The sequence below is a fragment of the Manduca sexta genome, chromosome 19, assembly GCF_014839805.1.
Source record: "Manduca sexta isolate Smith_Timp_Sample1 chromosome 19, JHU_Msex_v1.0, whole genome shotgun sequence".
In the NCBI taxonomy this organism is placed as follows: Eukaryota; Metazoa; Arthropoda; class Insecta; order Lepidoptera; family Sphingidae; genus Manduca; species Manduca sexta.
The window spans coordinates 6,873,554-6,896,986 of NC_051133.1; the positions used below are offsets into that span (position 1 = coordinate 6,873,554).

General features: G+C 31.5%; 3 protein-coding genes across 4 annotated transcripts; 1 reads left to right on the forward strand and 2 right to left on the reverse strand.

Annotated features, from left to right (window-relative positions):
* Nucleotides 1–316: 316 nt before the first annotated feature.
* On the reverse strand, nucleotides 317–6,931 carry LOC115451303 (spermine oxidase). Its single transcript, XM_037440359.1, has 3 exons — nucleotides 5,487–6,931; nucleotides 4,694–4,814; nucleotides 317–3,093 (listed from the first exon to the last, which is right to left on the reverse strand). The coding sequence occupies exons 1-3, from the start codon at nucleotides 6,842–6,844 to the stop codon at nucleotides 2,905–2,907; spliced, it is 1,668 nt and encodes a 555-aa protein (XP_037296256.1). The 5' UTR covers nucleotides 6,845–6,931; the 3' UTR covers nucleotides 317–2,904.
* Nucleotides 6,932–8,840: 1,909 nt separating this feature from the next.
* Nucleotides 8,841–20,664, forward strand: LOC115451302. 2 transcript variants are annotated; one of them, XR_005112596.1, is made up of 7 exons: nucleotides 9,470–10,195; nucleotides 10,553–10,739; nucleotides 11,183–11,384; nucleotides 11,582–11,832; nucleotides 12,359–12,475; nucleotides 13,238–13,539; nucleotides 13,616–20,664. XR_005112596.1 is itself a non-coding variant. In XM_030179588.2 (6 exons), the coding sequence occupies exons 1-6, from the start codon at nucleotides 9,470–9,472 to the stop codon at nucleotides 13,330–13,332; spliced, it is 1,578 nt and encodes a 525-aa protein (XP_030035448.2). In that variant the 5' UTR covers nucleotides 8,841–9,469; the 3' UTR covers nucleotides 13,333–20,664. The 2 variants fall into 2 exon arrangements, 1 of the variants encoding a protein (XP_030035448.2); XM_030179588.2 differs by having other exon boundaries at nucleotides 8,841–10,195; nucleotides 13,238–20,664.
* A 479-nt stretch (nucleotides 20,665–21,143) lies between these two features.
* LOC115451310 lies at nucleotides 21,144–23,028 on the reverse strand. The gene is made up of 3 exons (XM_030179597.2): nucleotides 22,672–23,028; nucleotides 21,853–22,268; nucleotides 21,144–21,343 (listed from the first exon to the last, which is right to left on the reverse strand). The coding sequence occupies exons 1-3, from the start codon at nucleotides 22,758–22,760 to the stop codon at nucleotides 21,174–21,176; spliced, it is 675 nt and encodes a 224-aa protein (XP_030035457.2). The 5' UTR covers nucleotides 22,761–23,028; the 3' UTR covers nucleotides 21,144–21,173.
* Nucleotides 23,029–23,433: the final 405 nt, after the last annotated feature.

Consider the following 23,433-nt stretch of genomic DNA (forward strand, 5'->3'; position numbering starts at 1 on the left):
ATCAATACAAAACTGATAGCACTATATTAATATTTAGCTTTTCAAGATTTTATTATTTATTAAATACATTTTGGGCATATTGAAAAAAAATTGTCTTATAGACAGAACAGCGAAAATGATTTAAACTTAGGTATATAGAACGAGCTTAGTGTGCGCGGTTATTCATAGAATGCATACTTATAGATAAAGCACGATTGAATACCGTCCTGAGCAACTATAAGCAGAGTATAATGTACTAACAACAAGACACCATTTTAATTTATAAACCGAAAAATTCGGCAATTGGAGCATATTTATTATAGTATTAAAAATGAAATAACATTTTGGATGATTTATTAAAGCGATACAAAACATTGCACTGACTAGATAAATTGAATAATACAACCTAGTTATACATCTATTACATTTTTAATAAGGTAGTGTTTCTGTGTAACGTAAAATTGAAGTGCATAATTGTATTCACTTGTGTCATTGATATTACCTATAGATAAATTATATCGCTTTACAGATTTGTAATACAATTTCATAATGACAAATTGAAATTCAATTGCTATTTTTATTTACATTTTTAACCCAAGATTGTAAAAAGATCCCAATGCTATCTAGTATATTATACATTGAATATCTATAAAGCAATAAGAATAAACAAAAATCCGATAAACTTCAGGATATAACAAATATAACACATCTGCCTATGTTATGCTTCCGTAAAATACTTAATATCATAGTGCTTACACTGGAAACATCATTCAATTTGGCAACCATTCAAATTTGTAAATATCACAATATAATGTACAATTTCATATCAGAATTTTGTGCAAGCAATGTTTCACTATATTTTGTATGAACATTACATTCTTTACCAACATAATTTCTAATGTGTAAAATAAAAAAAAATAATTATAATTAACATTAGAACAAAAAATATTCCAATGTTATTAACCATATTATATAATTATCATATTTCAATAATTTAGGTAAGTATAGCTGAATTTTAATCATCAGATAAAAGTGATACTGCTGATAAAATAAAGGTAAGTATTTAACCTGACAAAATTAGAAAAGGAGAGAATTTCATAATTTATTCACAAAATTATTGTAAGTACTTAATATTTAATTTGACATACTTATTGTATTTTATCTAGTGATTAAAATATCAGCCCCTAGACCAAAAAAAAATTAATTATGATCGCTTCTTTAGTGTTTATTGCTTGATTACATGAACATAATATTAATATTTAGCTTTAATGCATTACTTATAGCTTGGGAAAATTCTTGCAAAGTGCCATAATAGCACTTACTTTTATGGAAAGTATATTTCTAAAAATCTACAATATATAATCACTAAAATCGAGCCTCTGATTAAGCGGTTGATAGCATTGAATAAGTATTAAACAAATGAATATTTATGTAATCATCAATAAAAGTATAAATTTACATATGTATATGTACTAGATCAAGGATCACAAACGAAATGACATCCTACAAGTGATCGTGTTTAAGCATGTGAACAATAGAAAATGTTTTTTTTTTATCTTTTAGTCAATCTAACCGACATTTTCAATTAACGACCCGGTCGCTTTTTTCGATCTATCTCGAAAATGGACCAATCAGAACAAAGTTTTTTTTGTCATGAAATGGGTTATTATTAATGGTTCATTCTCAGAATCCAATTGAAGATTAAGATTGGGACCGTTTATTGAGAACGACTATAAATAAAAATATAAGTTAAACGCAAAATAGCGGCTATTAACTTTGTGTAAGTATTTGTTATAATATAATAACTTATGCTCTTCGACTTGCCACCCTTTATCCAATACCCAGTAGTAATATATAATCGGTACCTTTATTCGTGAATTATTAAATACTTTACGCCCAACTGGTAATAATTTCGTACGGAGCCAGAGTAATTAATAAATAAATACTGTCTAAACTATCCTGTTACATTTTTGTAACAGAACGTACAAATATCCGAAATCTCGAGTCGTTGTAATAAATATAGTCATTTTCAAATTAAAAATGAAATAATTATATTGCCTTCCTTGCCCTTCCTCATCACTTATGGCCGATTAGAATAAACGATACCAATCGCCAAGTTCGGGCCAATCCAAGACTAAACCATACTAATTGATCCATATTTATTATCGATCTGAAAATAGTGATTGGAATGTTTATTGAAAGCGGCCTACGGCGAGAGTATATATAATTAACTGTTCATTGAAGGCTATATTTGAAACCTTAAAAATTATAGAGAAACAGAGCAATTAGAACTATTTATATACTAAGGTGAGAAATTCAGTTGCAGTGTTTTTACACAATCAATCTTTTTAGACAATCAATACTGCTTGTAGGAGTTTACTTATGTTAATTTGAGGAATTAAAAAATTTACTTTAGTTTCATCTAGACTAATTTTATGGACATAAATTCTATAAAGTTAGTTTTTATATGTCCCAGGATTGTACCCAGTGCCGGATTTATACTTTTTATGAATGTAGGCAACTTTATTTCCGCCGCCCCGTGTAGGTAGGTATATGTATATATGTAGGTTTCTAACGTACTGAATAAGTTTCCATTTGTTTGTATCATGGAAGGCAATAAAGTTAAATAAACGAATGATTAATTAAATCGAGTGAGCATCCTCTGAAATCTGCCACCCATAGGTCGCGGCCTATACGGCATATTTACAAATCCAGAACTGATTGTACCGTAAGGCCTTTATGACACAGAATAGAAGAATTAATACATAAAGTATCATGTACATCCTAATGTTATAAATAGTTCTAATCATACAAAAGAGGCACTGCCTTTGTCATGAATGTGATAAATACAATGAACTAAAATTGTACCTAAATTCTGTGCATGTTAAGCAGATGTAATAACATATAACTAATTTTAACAGTATGTTACCCCTCTAATTGAATACCCTGTATCCAAGAGTTGAGATCAGCAGAACCAGGACATTCAAGAAAGTTTTCAGTAGACTCTTCTGGACTTAACAGGCGGCGAGCAGCGGCTTGCCCAGACAAATATGCTCCATGGGCAGTTGAGTAGAAGCTACTATGTGTATGCTCTCCAGCAAAGAGCAGCACTTGCTGAAAATATAATTATCAAGGATCAGTTCATATATTATCATACAGTAAAATTCTAATAAAAGAAACAGCTGTTATTATGTAATTATGTTTTCTAGTATAATTGATATTGAACATTTTTTGATTTCCGCTATAATTTATTCTAAACCGGCTCCCACACATGCGTAATAGAAAAAGACAGTGAGAAACAGACTTGTTATCACAGCTTTACTCCGTCCTTAGATAACGAGAAGTTGCGAGTTTGAAAATATGCGGCTTAAATTGCTGTTTCTTTTGATTGCATTGACATAGAAGTTTGATTTTATTACAGCTTAAAGGTCAGGTCTATATTGACCTGAGTATTTGATATAAATTGCAATTTAATACCTCAACGCGTTCATGAGGAAAGGGGTAGTAACTTTAAAATTATTAAAAATATTTTTATTATATTATGATGTAACTAAAAAATTACGGTTTTCGCAATTTTTCTTTTATCTGTACTATAAAACGATGCTTCGTAACCAAATTTCAAGATACTGAGTTCACGGGAAGTACCCTATAGGTTTTGTATCCCTTGCGAGTTTCGAAAATTTGCGACATAAACGGCTGTATCTTTTGATTGCGTCGGTTTAGAAGTTTGGTTTTTTCACAGTTCCAAGGGATAGTAGACCTGAGTATTTGATTTAAATTTCAGCTTAATACCTCCACGCGTTCCTGAGAAAAGGGTCTTGACAGACGGACAACAAAGTGATCCTATAAGGGTTGCGTTTTTCCTTTTGAGGTACGGAACCCTAAAAATAACATTTAAAACACATGTGTGGGTGGGGGCACTTTTATAGTGATAATAAACATTAAAAAAAATATTTAAATATTGCTTGAAAAAGAGCTATAGTCAGTGTGTAATAGGGGATTCCCACAATCAGGCTTTTACATCTTAGTTTTAATGCCAGTTACATTACAGCTTTACTAATACTTATGTCACCGTCTGTTTTGTCACTAATGACCCTACATACACTAGTTCTAATAGAAACCTATTGTAGGTGTTGATCCCAAAGACTTGGGGAGTGTTACAAACTCATACATTTGTAACCATTTTCGTACAAGACGCGGCGTAGTTTCAGAATCATTGTTTCAGGCATCAGGTACTTGACTTTCACACAATAGTCAAAATATATGTGTAAGATATGATTATGCCATGACATATATATATACACAATTATTTCTGTATATATTCATGTTTAATTTAGGGATGATGATGGTGACTGCCTTAGTGGTTAAGTTTCGCCACAAAGGCAGTTAACATATTAATACAACTATATGGCGTATGCGATATAGCTACCACGCTGAGGACATCGTTTCGAAACCCGGGTTGGGCAAAATGATATTGTTTTTTTTTGCTCATTATCAGCTAGGGAGTATAGAATTGTGTGTGGTAAATGGAAAAAAAGACTTGTTTCCTATTACATGGAACCTAACAGTTTTTGGCAGAATGTAGATGTGTTAAACCTTGGCCTATCCCTGAAATGGAAAAGGTGTGATGCTATGTATGTATGATGGTAAAGTTTTTACATCTAACCCTATTATTTTGTTACATTCGTAAGTATTGGTAGTAAGGAAAACATACCTTTTTGTCATGAACATTTCTGAATAATGGTTGTGCTAAACTTTCAACATCACTCTGGCTTGCCCCAACTGCGATGCCTGTATAAGATCCCCGAGTATAAGGCTGCTTCTTCCAACTAGTACTAGAACAATATGAACAGAAATATTGTCATTTTTTATGATAAATGTCTAATTACACTCTTGTCTGTTATCTTTCTCCTTACCACATTAATATAAGTATGAATGTTTGTGAAAATTTTTGGAAATTTGTTAGTAGTAAACACAGTGACCATGGAGTGGATTCAAATAAAATTTATTACAGAGATCATGTTAGATTAAAATATAGAAACAGAATTATTATAAAAAAACATTTTATTATGATCATTAGCTCCTATGGGAATCATTTTAGATTTTATCTAATTTTTTTAATAGATGATGCGTCATTGGGGATTTTATAGGGAGAAAGCCTAGTTTAAATAGACAACATAATGGTTGTTGTACTTTTGTATGTAATTTAAGTAAACATCTATGGCCTGTGTAGATGCTTACTTACATAGCTCCATATTTAGCAAATATGTAAAATCTACAAATTATAGAACCTGTAAGTACAACATATTTTTTTCAGACCCTGGTGCACAAGCTCCCCAAGAATAAATTACTCTAATTATTCCCGACATAAAATGTTGAAAATGTTATAATTGTAAAAATTGTATGTGCATTTCATTGTCAGTAAACATAAAAAAAATTAAAAAAGTATAATATACTTGCTATACATATATATTGGACTATATAACCATAAAATTGCAAGAACTCACCAAACACAATTCAGTGGCTCTGGAACAAATGGGTCATTTAAAAATTTCCTTAAAATCTTTGTGCATGTAGCTGCCACTTCTTCCATAGATAATGTTTCCATATACTCAGCCTCTTTACCTGATACCCAGCCAAGCAACAATGTTTCTGATACTTTGCTAAATGAATAAATTTTTTTATACCATGAATCTGCTAAATCTTCTGGCACAGTTGGGCTTTCCCATAGTAACATGATTTCAGTAATATCAGGGTTTAGAAATGGTCTATCATATTCCAAGAAAATTTTGTCTACAACATCAAACAATAATCTCTCTATTGATTCCACTTTGTATTGGGGTAAAGCAGGTTGGAATAAACTAGCCACATTTTCCTTAAGAACACCCAAAGGAATAGTACATATGACATGATTAGCAAAATATGATTCTCCATTATCACACACTACTTCTACATAGTTAGGATTCTTTTTCTTTGGTTTTGGTAGATTGTCAGTTTGTGAAGTGCCCTCTCCCGGATTCATCATTTTGTCTGAGGCAGTTTTAGATATGTCTTCTATCACAGTTTGGTCCGAGTCCTCTGACTCTTCACCCATATCATCCAGAGATCTTGAATCATGTTCATTTGTGTCCCATATAATTTTTTTTACTGGGTGATTGCTTAGTATTTTTTCAGGTTTTATATCCTTTTTCAGTGGCTCTAAAATAGAACTAAAGCCTGAAGGTATCATGATATTTCCACCTTGAAGTTCTGTATAGCTACCTAACTCTAAAAGGTCAACCTCATCCATACTGTTACAGCCAGATATACATGTCTCTCGCTTTAATAAACAATCAAATATTAACCTTCTTAGTTTTTTTTCCTCCGATGTTGGTAGGCGCTCTAAGTATATTGTGGCTTCCAAATTAATGTGTTCCCCTACACTGTGAATGTCTGGTGGAGGCAGGTACTGGCATAAGAAATATTCTTCGCATCGTCGTAAGAAACAAACGTAAGCTTCGTGTATCTCGTGCAATACGCTAAAAGGTACCTGCTTGCCATCTTCGGTTGCCGCTATAACTTTATGAGGTTTCGGTATATTTATTATATTAACCAGATTATTCGCCATAGCTATTTCAAATATAGGGTTACCCAAAACGCCATGAATCCAGTTAGCTCCTAACTCAATCTTGTGATTTTTCATTGGTATTGATACAATTCGGCCTCCAATACGTTTTCTAGCTTCCAGTATAATAAAATCATCCATACCATTATTTAAAAGATAATTAGCAGCGGATAGTCCCGCTATACCACAGCCGATGATTATGACATTGTATTGATATTTTGTTTCACATTTGTTACTGGAATTTAATTTTTCGTCGCCCATAATAATTGAATTGTATACCTATTATTTTGTCACTATCTTTTTGACGTTCAGCTGGTTACGACATTTACGACATTTCTTGTTTCTAACCACAGAATATCTATTACTTACTTGTTTCATAGACTATATATAGAGGAATGTGTCATGTTGTACCCTCAAAGTCTCAGAACAATGACAAGCATAGAAGTAACACTATGAAATTTTAGTGTACTCTGTCTTAGACAGCAAGAAATTTAATTGTGTTGCGATCCCTTTTGACATCTTATCGATATCGATAGATGTGTTATCTATCGGCTATGGTAAATTCACAGACCTGCTAAAATAAACACTTTTCGGTCAGTCAACTACAAACCGCTGCAAATTGCTGCTATTTTAGATAAAGGCTAAAAAAAGATATCAAAACCCTGATTTGGTATTCAAGTACCAGAAGAAGTCTGGGTATATAAAAGCACTACTTAAGAAGCTGTTAAATTACATAAACAATGGAACTACCGGCTTTCTTCGAACAAAATTTTGTCCAATTTTCATTTGCTATTTACAGCAGTTTTCATGCCTTCCGAAATGTCATTCACACAAAAATGGTTTAGCATTTAGATAATTAAATTAAGCAAATGTTAGAAATTTCGGAAGGAATGGAAACCGCTGTAAGTAACAAACAAGAAATCGGCAAGAATTTCGTCTAGGAGAAAGCCAGCACCCCTTCTGTTCTTTTCTGACTTTCTTAGGGATTAAAAGATACCCAAGAGGTGTGATTTGACAGAAGCTACTAAAATGGGACAGTAAAATTAAAACACAGCGGTATCATTCATGGCACATATGTTTGATAACTTATTTCAATGTTAATAAAACTTTGCCGAAATGCTTAGAGCAAACACGGTGCTGTTTTTTCTAATGCCAATTGGGTTCCTTTTTTTCCTCATAACATCATCTTTGGGGAATCTGCAATGAAACACATTGTATGAAAAACACTATGAAAATCAGATAGTTTCCTCGACCCCAGCCTTCGCGCACGGTTTCCAAGTGGCTTTTACCACCACACCACCGTATATTGTAAGTAAAAGGCAATTTATGCAAAATAGTAAACTACAATATACTAACATCTATGTTATCGACAGAATATGCAGCACAACACTATTGAACTCGACTACGTAAATTGGTAAAAATAAAAAATACTTAATAATTACTGTATCGAATGGCCAACAGCAGATTATAATATGACTACAGCATAATAAAGTATAATTAATAACACTTTTTGCACTTATGTAGAGGGTTTAAGCAAATATATTGGCTTTTTTGTTTACTCACCGATGGAAGCTGGTGATTTCAGTTTCATTTTCTTTACGAGAAGAATGAGATTTATATCCCACAATAACGCAAGCCATTGCTTGTTCGTAGGGCTATATTTTATTTAAACACTGTGTATTTATTAAAATTAACAACAAAAATATTACAAAACATGTAGCCACTTTTGAAAAGCACGCGCTGAAGTATAACGTAACTAAATTGTGTGGGCGCGTTTGTGACATTGTTTTGAGGTTGGCAAGTGGGCACATTTGACATTTTATTTGCTTTTTAAGTCGGCATCATAAAGAGGACCAAAGGTAACCATTTGATTATTTTAAAGTGTACGCAAGCCGACCTTAGCAACATAATATTTGTCTCGTTCTTTTCAACGGTTTTGGCCTATTTGAAAAAATAGGATAAGTATATGAGGGTAATTTAGATTCCTTCTATGCTTGTTCTTATTTTGAGCTCAAAGTATACCTCAGTGTAGTACAATGTAAACTCAGAAAAAAGAACGAAACGTTCATCTTTTCTTTTTATGACAAAAAGTGGTGCACCTGATTTGGGGATGCATACGATGGACATTTTGTCCCACAACGAAAATGCATTACATTGACAATTACGGCATGACATTCTCTTATATTGTAAAAAATCATTCGTTCAAAATACATAGGAGCAAGATGTGTGTGTAATGTATAACATGACGCTAGAATTCAAGTTCTTCCTGTTCCGCCTAGCCAATTCAGATCGTGAAATATATGTGTCTCTTTTTTTCTACACGTTTTTGTATTAATTGTCTCACTCCAATGACCTTTGGTTTTGCGGAATAATAATAATAAAATCTTTGTTTACTTCGACTATCTCGAGCAAAATATGTTTTTGTTATTGTGTGTGATAATACTTTCGATTTGTTTTGACAAAAATCAAACTTCTCTTTCTAAGTTGCACATTATTGTGTAAAACAGTTTCATATAAGCAGAGTGGTGTTCCGAGGTACAATTAATAATAAACAGTGAGAAAACTATTGTTTGTCTATATACGATACATATTATTGAAAGTCATTGTGATTAATCCAAGTGATGAATTTTATTTGATTTGTGTTCTTTCGAGTTATGTAATCGGACCAGAGAATAATGTTATCTAGTTGCAACTGCAATAAAAATTAAAATAGTGATAATGAATAGAGTTATTGTGTGTAATATCGATGATTAAATTTAAATATAAGCAAAATATTGACACGTGGGTTTCGTTGTGAATTAATCGATAAAGTCTCAAGGCGCGTGCGCTAGTCTATCAACAAGACTATTTATTATACGTCAAGGTCACTCGACGCAAACACGTGCAATGTCGGATTCTATTTACACAAATGACTTTCTACTCGAGCCAGGCGTAGATATAAAACAGGAGTCCCCTTTTGAGTTGGGCTCTATGACCGCCTCGGTGCCAATCCCTCAACGGCGCGCCGATCTCGGCGACTTCAATACAGACTTGGACCTCTGCCTCCAGGACAACCTGACAGGCTCCTTCCACAATGTACCAACTATGCAGTACAACAAGTTCGAAAGCGACACATCCTCCAAAATGGACACATTTAAAATGGATGATGATGATATATTTCAAGTGGACAAAGCTGACTTAATTCTTGGGCCAACTTTAGCAGAATTGAATGCAAACCCAGATACACTTCTAGATGATTTAAATTTCGATGATTTGCTTCTGCCAGAAGAGAGTGGGTATTGTGTGCAAATAGGTGGGGCTATGAGTGGCTCCCGTGGCATGAATAATGTACAGATAAACAATACAATACCTGCAGATAGCCCATGCAGTCCCTATGGCAGAGCCCAGCTTGCATTCTCTCCTGCAAGTCAACACAGCTCTGCTTCTTCTAGCTTTGCCCAGCCTGTGAATCAATTACCAGAATTATTGCTACGAATGGATGGTTATAGCGGTGAAATTGCACTGGGACAATCAGTTCCTGCATCAACAGTTTTGCCACCATATCCTATTAGTGTAAAGCCACAACACACACAACTGTCTTCATCAGCTCCCACTCACCTCACTATGGAACAGGTTTGATGATTATTCATTTAAATAACATTATATAGCACTTTTTATTTTATAGTACTTTTTGAACCATGAAAAATTTTATAGTAAAGTGAAATATTATCCAACAATACCTCTCCTATATTCCCTCTTGCCTTAACAATCTAATAAAGAATATTTAGAACAATGATTATATTGAGTCAACATTTCAAATTGCTAATATTGTGTCTAAATTAAATAATTGCATATTTAATCATTTTTATTTATATAGTTTTTATGTTACCAATAAGAATTTTATATTTACTTATTATAGTCCCTTTATTTGTAGTGGTAATATGATTAAAATATTAAGACTATGCATGGTGTGTGTTGTGTTTTTGACAGATATGGCAGCGTCGTGAGCCACGTAAACATCTTCTATCTACAAGTTCTCTGGCAGAGGCGGGATCTGCATCGTCTCTTTCTGGTGGCTTATTGAGTCCTGGTACAGGAGAGTTCTCCCAGGATGAGGATGATAGAGATGTAGAATCTGATGATGACAGTGACCGTTATGAAGATCTTTCTTCAGATGGTAAGTTTGAGGGAAGATGGCATTAATTTGTGTATCAGCTTACATATCATGCAAGTATTACTATAAAATGTAAAAAAGCATCAAATGTCACAATGAACTATCTTTCTAATAAGTAATAATATACTGATATAATGTCTGTATCATATATTTTGATGAGTTCTATTAACCTTTCCTTACTTAGAAGCCATAGGGAGTCACATGGTTTATTATGAAGGATAGAGGCCTTGGTCCTATGGAAATATTTTGTTTAATTTTGTATCTTCCATTGCAAGATATTAATAGAGATGCACATCAAAGATTTTAATATTTTGCAATTTAATAATTTACTTTCAATACTAATTATGTCCAAAATTGGAAGTTATATTATTAAGAATTGTAAAGGGCTAAATATTGTATTGTGAATATGTAAATTTTCATTCTTCATTCAAGTTATTATTTTTCAGATTCCAATGATGAATCAGAGACAAAGCAAGCACGGATGAATGCCAAAAAAGAAAGATTTTTCTGGCAATACAATGTTCAAGCCAAAGGACCCAAGGGTCAGCGGTTGGTTTTGAACAAGAAATCAGAGGATCCACATATTTTAAATTCAGTCACAGATCCCGTATTCAGCCCAAGTTGTAGTGTTAGGGGCATAAAACACAGGTAAATGATTTATGTTTGTTATACACACATTTTAAGTTAGTATGTATGGGTGTATACATAGATTACTGCATAGACTTTTTGAATTGTGTTTACTGATTAGTTTAGCAATTGTTAATTTAGGTATATATTTATATTTTTTTATTTCTTATATCTTAATAAAACAATCCTTTTAAAATTTCACTGTGTGTATTTTTCAGTGGCAAAGCAAGGAAAGGTGATGGAAATGATTTGACTCCAAACCCAAGGAAATTATATTTGATAGGTAAAGAGTTGGACAATTTGGGAAAAGTAATAAATGATATGATACCTGTCAGTGAGCTGCCTTTCAATATAAGGCCAAAAACAAGAAAAGAGAAAAATAAATTGGCTTCACGTGCTTGTAGATTAAAGAAGAAAGCACAACATGAGGCCAATAAAATAAAATTACATGGTTTAGAACAAGAACACAGTAAGTTTATTATTGTTATTCCAATATAGCAGTGATGTAACTATACAGTAAACAGCCTGTGGCAAATTAATTGAATGGGGTCTCTTGTAACATAAAAAATCAGTACTTGTAAAGATTTTCCAATGATCATTTTTTTAGGTCCCAATACACAAAACACTGTAAACTTAACGTTTTGGGGGTCCCAGAAGCTGTACAATTTCAGTGGCATTATGCTTGTCTTGCCACCCCTTAGTTACAGCACAATGCAAATGTAATATTCTAAACTTTAAAATGATGTGGCTGTAGATTCCTAAAGCCATATAAATAACCATTTATAATCGTAGGGGGCGAACCTATCGCCATATCAGTTAAAAATCACTTTGTTCCCAAAATAAAATTTTAAGTTGTCAATAAACCTATTTCAAACTGTCCAATAAGCCATATAGTTTCTAAGAAATTCATTACAGTTTCCCCTATGTTATAGTTTATATATTTATTATTTTCAAATGTGATGCACTAAGTAACAAAATCTTATTCATATTTTTAGAGCGACTTTTACATGGTATTAAACAAATGAAACACATTATTAGTAACAGGATGACTAATTCACAAAATGATGTTGATTGGAATTCCCATATAAATAATGTCGTCAAAACAGCAACAGGTATGTTTATTTTTAAATATTCTCTTAAGCTAGGGCTTCATTAAAGTCTAATAACAGTAGTTATATGGTAATTGTGTCAATGACATATTGCAGTAACTTGTTAATGTATTTCGTTATCCTCATTACACTATTGGAGAATAATTAATGTATTAATATGACTATGAATTACGAGTTACCAAAACACCTTAATAAGCTGTATAAGCACTGGTATTCGTGATTATTCTGTACTTTGTTAGTATCTAAACGCCCTTTTTAATACACGATCCCAATCGCTTTTTCTTGGTCTAACACAAAAATTAACAATCAGAACAAAGGTTTTGTAACATGATTACAAATGATTTATTTTTAATGGTTCATTCTCGGAATCGGATTGAAGATTAAGATGGGGATTGTTTCTTAAAAACTGCATAGATGTATGTGACAACATTAGTGTGCACCAGCATTATATGTTATGTTTATATCCTACATATATTGGAATAATGTTATTTTATTAGTAATATTATGAAAGACAACTTTATGTGGATTAGTTTTTTTAAAATCATTATCCTGTTGTGAATGCCAACTAGTGGAGCTTTCTTCATCAGCATGTTGCAGTCCACTGCTGGACATAGGCCAAGATTTCTTCTTCCTGTTACTTAATTGGCATTTTGGTAGTAAATCTAATAATCCCTCTCCATACTATTTAATTGCTGTATACAACAAACATCATACAATTTTGACTATTTTGGGACACCTTGTATAATAACTACGTTTTAATTTCAGAGGTAAATATAGCTGGAAAGACATCGGAGTTTGTTAATAAAATCTTGGACAATGTCAAATCGGGTCAAAATAATGGCGGCATAAATGATATTTAAGGTAAAACAAAATAAATTACAGATGTGAATATAAAAACGAAAGGCTGTTCTATGTACCTCCAAAGTTATTTAGAGAAAAGAGTTTTATGTTACGTCTTATGAAAGCTTAATTGTCCAAGACAATTTTATTTTTGTATGGTAATATAGAATTAGTCACTAGACGCTTAACTGAAGCAACCATAATATTTTGTAAGGAAATCGATTAAAGTTTTTATCTTATATATGTTACAGTTAAAACCCTTTTTAAGTTACAACTAGAGAAAACGCATTGTTTCTGAGAAAGGGTTTTAACTGTAACATATAGATGATAATACCATAAATAGATTTAAGTCATATTCTGTTTAAAATGTAGGCGTTCAATAGAATTACACTACACGAAACAAAAATTAAATAATGATGTGACATCAATATATTACCCACATTGAATGTGTATACAGATTACAGACTACCATCGGCTTAATCGTATATCGCGGGATCGAAATAAATAGATAATAAGATACTATATTTAATGTTATGAGTAAACCACATAACTTCCAAATTTAATATTGTAATACAATGTTTGAAATTCTTTATTACTGTAATCGAAATTGCCTAATCAATAATGATTATTTTTTAGAATACTAGGCCAGCATTTATTGTAGGCGATTATGTAATATTATATTCTCATAAGCAATATATTTAAAAGCCTCGGTAATCGGCAGCGTGCTAAACGAAGTTTCTACATGTTACCTTTATATAAAAAGCAATTTAATTGGGATTTATTATTAAAAATGCTTATTATGATATAATAAAAAGTTAATTTACCAAGTAAATTTTTATTTAATGGCACTGTGATCGTGTAATGAAGCCATTATAAAAAACGAAGTAACATACCGTCATTGTTTGCGTAAAATGGATAAAAAGTTATATCTTTTTGAATGTTTCTTATATAGCAATTGAAACCAATCGACAAATTGGAAATGTGTGAAATAAGTTTACAAATTAGTCATCAAAATCTACTAAATTCGAATTTTTCTTTAAATGTTGCTATGGAGCATTGATATTTCAATATTTTTTTATTACAATTTATTATACTTGAAAATATTGATAAAGGAAGGTGTGCCATTTTTTTTGAAACAAATGTTCCAAACAGTCCCGAGGCTAGGGTTATCACTTTTATTAGGTATAACTAGTTTTTGCTTGCGGTTCGTTTATTGAATAGTGAAAACATTATAAAAAAAATATATAATAAAATCTTATTGCGAACTTGCATTTCTATAATCGCGTATAGTTTTCGCTTTATCCGAAACCATGGTTTTACACGCGGAGTCTTGGGCATATAGCAGTACTGTCTATTTTGAAGGTTCATATTATTAATAAGCTTTATCGCCCGTATGCATACATATTATTAGAGTTCTGAATTAGTGATATTTATACAAATATAATTGCCTAAATATAATATATTTTATATAAGTCAGTTTTATAATATTTCCAAATAATTACCGCATTAGATTTATATTTTTAATTGCCATTATTAATATAAGATCCATTCATACAGCATGATCTGCATCATATTAGTAGTTGAGAAATAGGATATACTTATTGTAGAACTTATGCTATAGGCTATAAATGTGTTATTTTGTAATACCCTAGTTGTGCACCTCATTTTATATTGTGGTCCGTGCACAAAAGCTAGTCACATCCTGAGGTATACGAGCGACAAGGGAGGCGGCTGTGTCATTTGGACCTTGTGCAAAAATGGTCATACCCAAAAAGTAGTCAAAATTCAAATATTTATTGTAAACTATCAAAAATAACATATATTATTTGGTGATTTTATTCTAGTAATGTAATTCAGTTCTAACCCCATGAAGGAATAAAAATATGTTTCTATTGCATACATAACAAATCATTATCAACATTTTGAAAGAATTACTTTGTATAGTTAGATTGCCAGTTTCTAGGTAGGATCATTTCTGCGAACTCGGTCCATTTATTAGCTCTCATGGTATTCTGTCGTCCCGTCTTTCTGGGGTTAATATTACATCTATTACTAGATATGTATAAGAGAATGAAATTCTGAAACATTACTAATATTTATTCTATTAGAAATTGTTTGATAATTACATTCTATTATAAAAAAAAAAATATTTTCCTAATTGCGATTGGTTCAACGAACAAACATACCATCTGCCGCACCCTTCGCTTAGGTTGGATTGCGCGTCTATTTTTAAAAGTTGGTAATTGAGCGGTGAAGTGGAAAGGATTTAAATAATATTTTATATATACATCAATATCCCAAATACTTTTTAACTGGCTCCAAAGAAGGTCTATTCGTCATATTTTTTCTATTTTACTTTGTTCAGCGATAATTGTAACCCTGTAGGCCGATTATGATTATTTTTGTGTTCGATTTCGCATACGTTCGGAATGGTCCCTTTTTAATTTCATTGGTATAGGACCTAGGACTTTGAAGATGCAGCGGGATACTGCTCAAAATAATAACGACTTTCATTATTCTTGGGTCCAAAACAGCTTCGAGATACTCCTTTTATTAACAAAAAAGAAAAAAATATAAACCTGTTAATATAAAAATAACGACTCAACAAATCACTATAGTACAAAAATAATTGAACTGTATATGTATATGGATTTATAAAAAAATACTAAAACACAAGCAATGTTATTTATTCTTCGATTCGTGTTTTTATATTTATATGCACACAATTTATTTTTTGAGTCGGGTGTAATTTTATGCTAGCTATATGAAGTTAAAACTCGAATAAATATTCAATTCAAATTAGGCACCTTTGCAGACATAAAAATACGAATTGGGACGAAGATAATAACACTGGATAAAAAAAATATATGTTATTAATCCTCATGTAAAGTTTTTGGATTGTAGTGGTTTTCGGGGTCAGTTGTTTTTCGTTAAAAAGTTTTTATAATGGTTCCTTTTGTTTCCGAAATTGTTAGTAATTTAATATATTTATTATTTTAATAATAATGGTGTATGTTATAGGGTAATATACATACCTAATTACATTTTTTTTTGTTATCGTCTCTAATGAAGTTTTTAATGGAGTCCAGGTCATACTAATCTACATGGTATTGTATTGAAGTTTAATAAATTATAATCAGTGCAGACTAGCTTAGCTAGATTTTAGCAAGTGAGTATAAATAGATATATAAGGTATATGTTAAGATTTAACAAAGTTAAGTTTTTAACGTAAAGTGGGTTTGAGACATTTATTAATATTTATAACATGCATAGTTTATTGTAAAATATGTTTGCTTGTTAGGTTTTAAAATTTGATGAACAACTTGATTTTTTTAATATACTTTGTGTTTTGTGTCTAGTCGTAAATTTATTACAATTAAAAATAATTATAAGTATATATTTCCTTTTATGAATTTCTTGGAAAGCCTAATACTCTGGCCGATGTGGAAAAATTCAAAGCATAGCATTATTGGATACTTATATTAAAAAGAATGATTATATTTAACATAACATGAATATTGCGTACATTTACAACATTTTCTGTAGTAGTAGGCATCAGGGAGCGACCGACATACGCCGAATTTTTATTAATACAAAAGGTAAAGCTTGACGAAATTTTAATTTGTTTTTGGGATAAAATATAACAAATGTTAAAAATTTGTGCAATGGATTGTGCTACTGATTCTCGACAAACTAATCTCGGGTTTGTAATATACTAAAAATAATGTATAAATTTCGTAAGAATTACTCTGGGCGGTCAGCTGCATAATGGACATAAATAGGTACCCGTATTACATACCTAATATTATTATGAGCACTCGCAGTAGTTTTAATCGCAGATAGCTATAGGCTTTCGATTGAGCATCTAGATTCCAGACGACATACTCGAATTTTCTTTCTTAACTATTTTCACCTGTTCAAGACTGCTAATGGCAGCTTTGTCTATAATCTCTAGCGATTTCTACTGGTCGCGGCTCCAATACTCGAACATTCGAATTGTTACTCGCATAGATGATTACCACACCGTTATATGGGAACATAATAGCTTCAGTTATTATTTGTCGCTAATGGACAATTAGCAAGTCAATCTGTTTATTTATTTGTATTCGGAGCATTACATGAGCTTGCAGATTACAATACTAAAACTCGTGCCTATTTTTACTGTACTAATTCGATAGTGACAATTTTTCCTCCGAAATTTTTTGTCCGCGGATCGTGATATGTGCTGCAAATGTTTAAAAAAACATTGCTAATATAATTTGTTATAGTTGTTTATTAAATTGCATAAAATACTTTTCTCATTTGGCAAATTATAGTTGATGATATTATTGTTGCCTGTTAGTTGGGATATGTATAGACATGTACTATCCACATACAATATTGATAGTACATAACTATATAGAGTACAAATTAAACAAGTAGGTACCCACACGGACGTTGCCAGGGGGAGTAGGGTAGGCTGTCAGCCAATATTTCCTTATAGATTAAACACAAGTACATACTATTGTATGTGTTTTCTACTACTATTGGGCCTGCCTTTATGAAATTTACGCTGCCCCCCTCTCTATCAGATTAAAATTTAAGAGTTGCCTGCCCTGTGGGTCCCTATGTAAAATAGCTTGGTCCCAAATATTTGATAATATTTATTTATACTGTAAAATGATAGTAAGTTATTACAGTAAGGATATTCATTATGAGTCGCACATTTGCCATACTTTTTGTAGCTGTGTTGAAACATCTAACGATGTGATTAGCTGTACCTAATTAGGAATTTGCTTGTAAGCTTAATTTTTTATACTACATTGATATTGTTTTTAATGATCGGTCATATTACTGACTCATGTGCTTATCTCTATTTACAATAATATATGAAATATTTATGTTATTATTAGGTGTGGTTAGACTATCACAGTTACTTATATCTTAAAATAGTATAATTTTGCTAAACATTCAAAGTTTAAATAATAGCATTTACCTCTATTTAAAAATCAGTTATTTTACAAAAGTATTGTCAGTTTCAACTTATACATACCCATTTAACAAACCTGACATTTATATCGTTTTGCATGATTTGTTCTATAATAATTATGTGTTTATATTTTGGTATATAATTTATAAAAAATCATAATATGCTGCAAATATTCATTTAACATTAGATTTCATTATTGTAGTTATATCCTCATTAATAATATTTTTGCCAATCATTTAAATAATATTGAGTTAAATATGATGTAAGTATGGTAAATTCTGCATATTTTTTAAATAATATAATATGGTAGTTTACAATGTTTAAGTCTATATCAAAAATAAAAATAAAATTGCTTGTATCTGAGTATATTTTGAACGCGCAATTAATTGTTCTTCGTAATATAGATATTTGTAGTTGACTTTTTGTTATTTAAATAAATATCTTAGTGTTGTATTCTGTATGTTATACATTTATATCAAACTTAAGTTAATGATACAATTTTCTAAAGTATGTGTCTGTTTCAAATATTTTATATGTATATGACGTCCAACTTTCATATATACATGTAAGATCAATATCAATGCGCTATAGACCTAAAATGTTTATAGTAAACGTAGTATTTCGACGTGAGGCCCCTTTTTAATAAAGGTAGGTATAATAGGACATTTTGGTATCTTTAATAGTTATCTAGCGTAATAACATACAGACAGACGTAAAATACTCATTGTTTACCTATATACTTTTATAGCTAAGTCTAATACGTTCAAGACCCACAATGTTACAAAAATCATCGGTGCATTGTGACTTCTACGTCTAAGCAGAAAAATAGGACACATTGCTGCAACTGCTCTATGTTTTGATCATGTTCAGTGTAATCAAAGATGAAACAACCAAATATTGCAGTATAGAAGCAGTAAGGCCCAATTCGAATAACGGTTTGACATTCTGTAGTCGGTAGTTTCAATTGGCAGTTGCTACTATAGTAGTATTATTGCCTTTAATTATAATAATAATTGTTACACTCGCGGCTTGATGGCAGATAGTTTTGGCATTTGAGTGAAAAAAGAAATGTATCAAATTATATTGAAAGTTGGACGAGTTTCTTACATTTGGCGAATTATAACAATGTACATTCACCAATCGTCTGTCTTGTCCCATTCGGGTCGTGCGATCCCTGATGACGGAGTTCCATTCCAATCGTTGTGATTTTTTTTCACTATGTTACAGAAAAAAATTGGCTTGATATTTAAGACATATTTCGCTGGGATGGTATTAAGGTGACCACGATATCTCGTAATTATTATGGCGTCATTTGACTGGTTATTTCATCGTTTGCTAATCGCAAGTGTTGATTCTAGTAACGAAAGGTAGGTACGTTCTTTATATTGAGTGATAACTTCTGTATTATACAGGTAGTTTGCTGCTGAAAAGAGATTTTATTAAATCATACTTTGTCATTCACAATGATGAAATACCTACATATATGTAGGTAACAACAATTCGTACGTTCATAATATAAAAGAACGCACATTTGATTTGTAACTTTTATGTTACAGATCACCACGATAGACCCTTATATAAGTAAGTATATGAATAAATATTGTATCATAAATTTATATGGAACTACGGGTTGTTTTTTCTCATAAAATCCAGCCCAAAATCAGGTATCTACGTACTCAGCGCCTCGCGCTAAAATATGAGTAGGAGGATCTATCATATTCGCACGCTTAATATTATAGTAACCGAATTAAAAAAAACAGCTTTTTGACAAATAGCAAAGAATGTTTTGCATTCCAGACTTCGGCCATTTATGATTTCTTATGTTATCGTACTTCTTATTAATATTAAAAGTGCGAAAGTTGTAAGTATGTCTTGAAGTTTGTTAGAAGTAAACTCAGAAATAGTTGAGCGGATTTAGATGAAATGTGGCACACGGGTAGACTATGTACTGGATTAAATCCGTTCAACTGTTTCAGCGTTAATTCTAACAAACATATAAGCTTTTTCTTATTGGATTGAGTTCGACATACGGTTTACTGTAACTAACTCATTTTGTATTGTGTCACTGTAATACCTTGATAGGTAAAATGTGTAACTGCAATCATGTTACCCAAATTCATATTATATTTTCTGACCAGGCACTATTGGAGAATGTACGTTGTACTTAATATACTTATTTTTTTTTTTTACTTTTAAAACCAAATCCTACTGTTCTGCGATTCAATAGGCTGTGCATTTTTTTGTATATTATTACGAGTGTATCCATATTTTATTTTATAAGTTTCTTACGTTATAATATTTTCTTTATGAATTGTAAAAAATCTAATCATTACATATTTTATGTTACTTTGTATTGAAGTTGAATAAATGTATTACCATGAGAGAATGATTTTCCTATGACTGTTCATGTGTTGATCTCAGGAATATTGGGCTTAGTTTTTATAAATCCAAAGCGTCTACCATAAAACTTTTGAAGACTAATAGACTATAAATAGTATTTTTAAAATTAGTTTTTAATATTTTATTGTCATTTCTCCACCTAGGATCTCATTCTGTCTATATGGTCAATGCCAAATTCTCCAAGGAAGTGCTAGCATAGCAATGGAAGCTATAGTTTTCTATAATAATGGTCACATGGCGACTATCCATGAAGAGGCAGGCTGTAGGTAGAGAACAACTATTGCACCCACTTTTCGCCGTGTGTATTTCGTCGCAAGATGTGAAAGGGGTCAAGTCTGTAATTACAGTCCAAAAGTATTATATTTAAAAACATTGTAGACACTGGTCGCGTTATTTCACACTTAATCACAACCACATCACTATTCTAGGAAACTTAAGGATTATAATAAAATCAATATACTTAACGGTTAAAACATTTAATTTGTTATTAATTTAAACATACAAATTAGAACTTAATATACTATTATATTTTTGTTTGCCAACTAAAATGTTAAGATTTCGTAATAATTTATAAAGTTCATTCACTTCATTATTTTCAAGTTGTTCCATGTAAAATACAACTGCTGATCCTGGTAGGTTGAGAACTTCTCTTAGACAAATAGCTGAAAACAAAAAATAAATATTTAAATGAATGTGTCTATATCATATTTAAATGTTTTATTTGTAAAACTATAGTAATAATTGTTGATTATGACCTATACATAGGCAGTAGTAACAAAATTGGTGCTGTAAAGAAATTCTGATATTTTACCCTAAAGAATTTAAAAAAATATTGAAATGCTTAATTATTCAAATTCTCATTTTAAATATTTATGATTCATTTAGTGGGTAATGCAGCTTGGGATTTGCTTCTTGTCCCATGCCACTTTCAGCACCAGTTCTTAGCTATCACAATACTCGATCAAAAAACGAAATACAGTAGAGAACTACTGATTTGATAATAATTTATTTGCTGCAATAAGAAACACTGGAAGACCTCATAATAAAAACAGGTATTAACCCAAGTTCAGATGCTAATAATGCTAAATATGTTTAGATCTAGGGAACCAATATATAAAGTTTGTTGGGGTATATCCACAAATGGTATCACACATGCTAACTTAATGTTTACCTCCAGCTGACACTCCAGATATTATGTTTGGTTGTTCTAACTTTAGATAATTCATGAGCATAGATGTTGAATCAGCTTTAGTGGAAAGTCTCCTAATGATGCAGTCTTGTAACTGGTCTCCTGAAGAATGGTAGGTGGCAAGAGGTTTTATCAATATTGCTATGACTTCATCACTCACTGTGATATAAGTTTTCATAAGGTCAACTATTTGACTGCTCAAAACTAAATCATAATCTTTGAGCACACAAACATAATCACTTGATGCTTTGATTCTATACAGGTCCATATGAATGCCAGTTACTGAATTCACCATATCCATATTTTCACTTTGTTTTAGGGAGTCAAATAAGTATTTGCCTTCCAATATAATTAGTGTTCCTATGTGATTTGGTTCATTTTCTCTTTTCCAATGTAATCTACATAAAGAAAAACAAATTATTTAAATTCCATATAAATATACTTTATGTAAATTGTTAAATATTACTTAGAAACTGCAACTTAGGAAAAAATATGAGTGGTAGGCTAGTGGGGTACTTATAGGTTGACAAGGCGTATAAGTGACTATATTTTATGATATAAATATTAAAATAATCGGCATAATGTTTGATTTAATTAATCAATATATGCATAACAACAAAAATCATCTGGCTTTTCCCTTTTTTACAGGCAGGCAGCAGTACATAAATACATACACCATACATCCATAATATTTTCGTCAGCTGTGATAGGTTTCAAACCTCAGGGAGACAAGGCAATTCTAATAGAATCTTAGAAGACAGTACGGCCTGCGTTAACCAATACAAATATTTTACGACTTACTGAACTATGTTTATGTCTTCATTAGTTTCATCCCAATCTTCCCAAACATTGCGGCTAGAAGGCTCTACTATTTCTCCAAAAGTACTCATGGTATGTGCCTGGTAAGTAGTAAATTTATATTATGTATTCTCTAGCCCTATTATATGGAACCCAGAAAATAGATTTTGGTTATAATAATTCAAATAATGCTTTGTAATCGTTGATAAAAAAAATGTTTTCTTGCTATTCTTGGAATGGTGAATTTATAGATTTATCCAATTTATATTTGCTTTTTGAGGTAAAATTTTAGTAATCACAAAACATCACAAAAATGATTAGACAATAATGACACGGTTGCCAGAGATGATTTTTTGAAATCCCCGCAAGAGCAGACTGAATAGATACCTACTACCTAGATACAGCTTAAAAGCCCGGACTTATACATCCGGAATTACGTTCTGAATTCAGACTGAATCATGAATGCTTGCGTCATATCTCTTTTAAATTCTAAAGTGATGCTACTTGTGATTGCCACTTTCTCGACTCGATGTATTAAGTAACGCTGAAATAAAATACGAAAGGGAGATGATATTAGACACGTAAAAAAAAAACCTTAGAGAATGTATGTATAAAATTAAAACAAAAATTCCATGTATAATATGTATTATACGCGCACGGCAAAGTGATTCCACCGCACCTGACGATAAGTGAAGTATGGTCCAATAGAATTTCGACTGACGAGAGATGATTGGCCCTCAGCAGTCAACGCAATTATGCCACCCT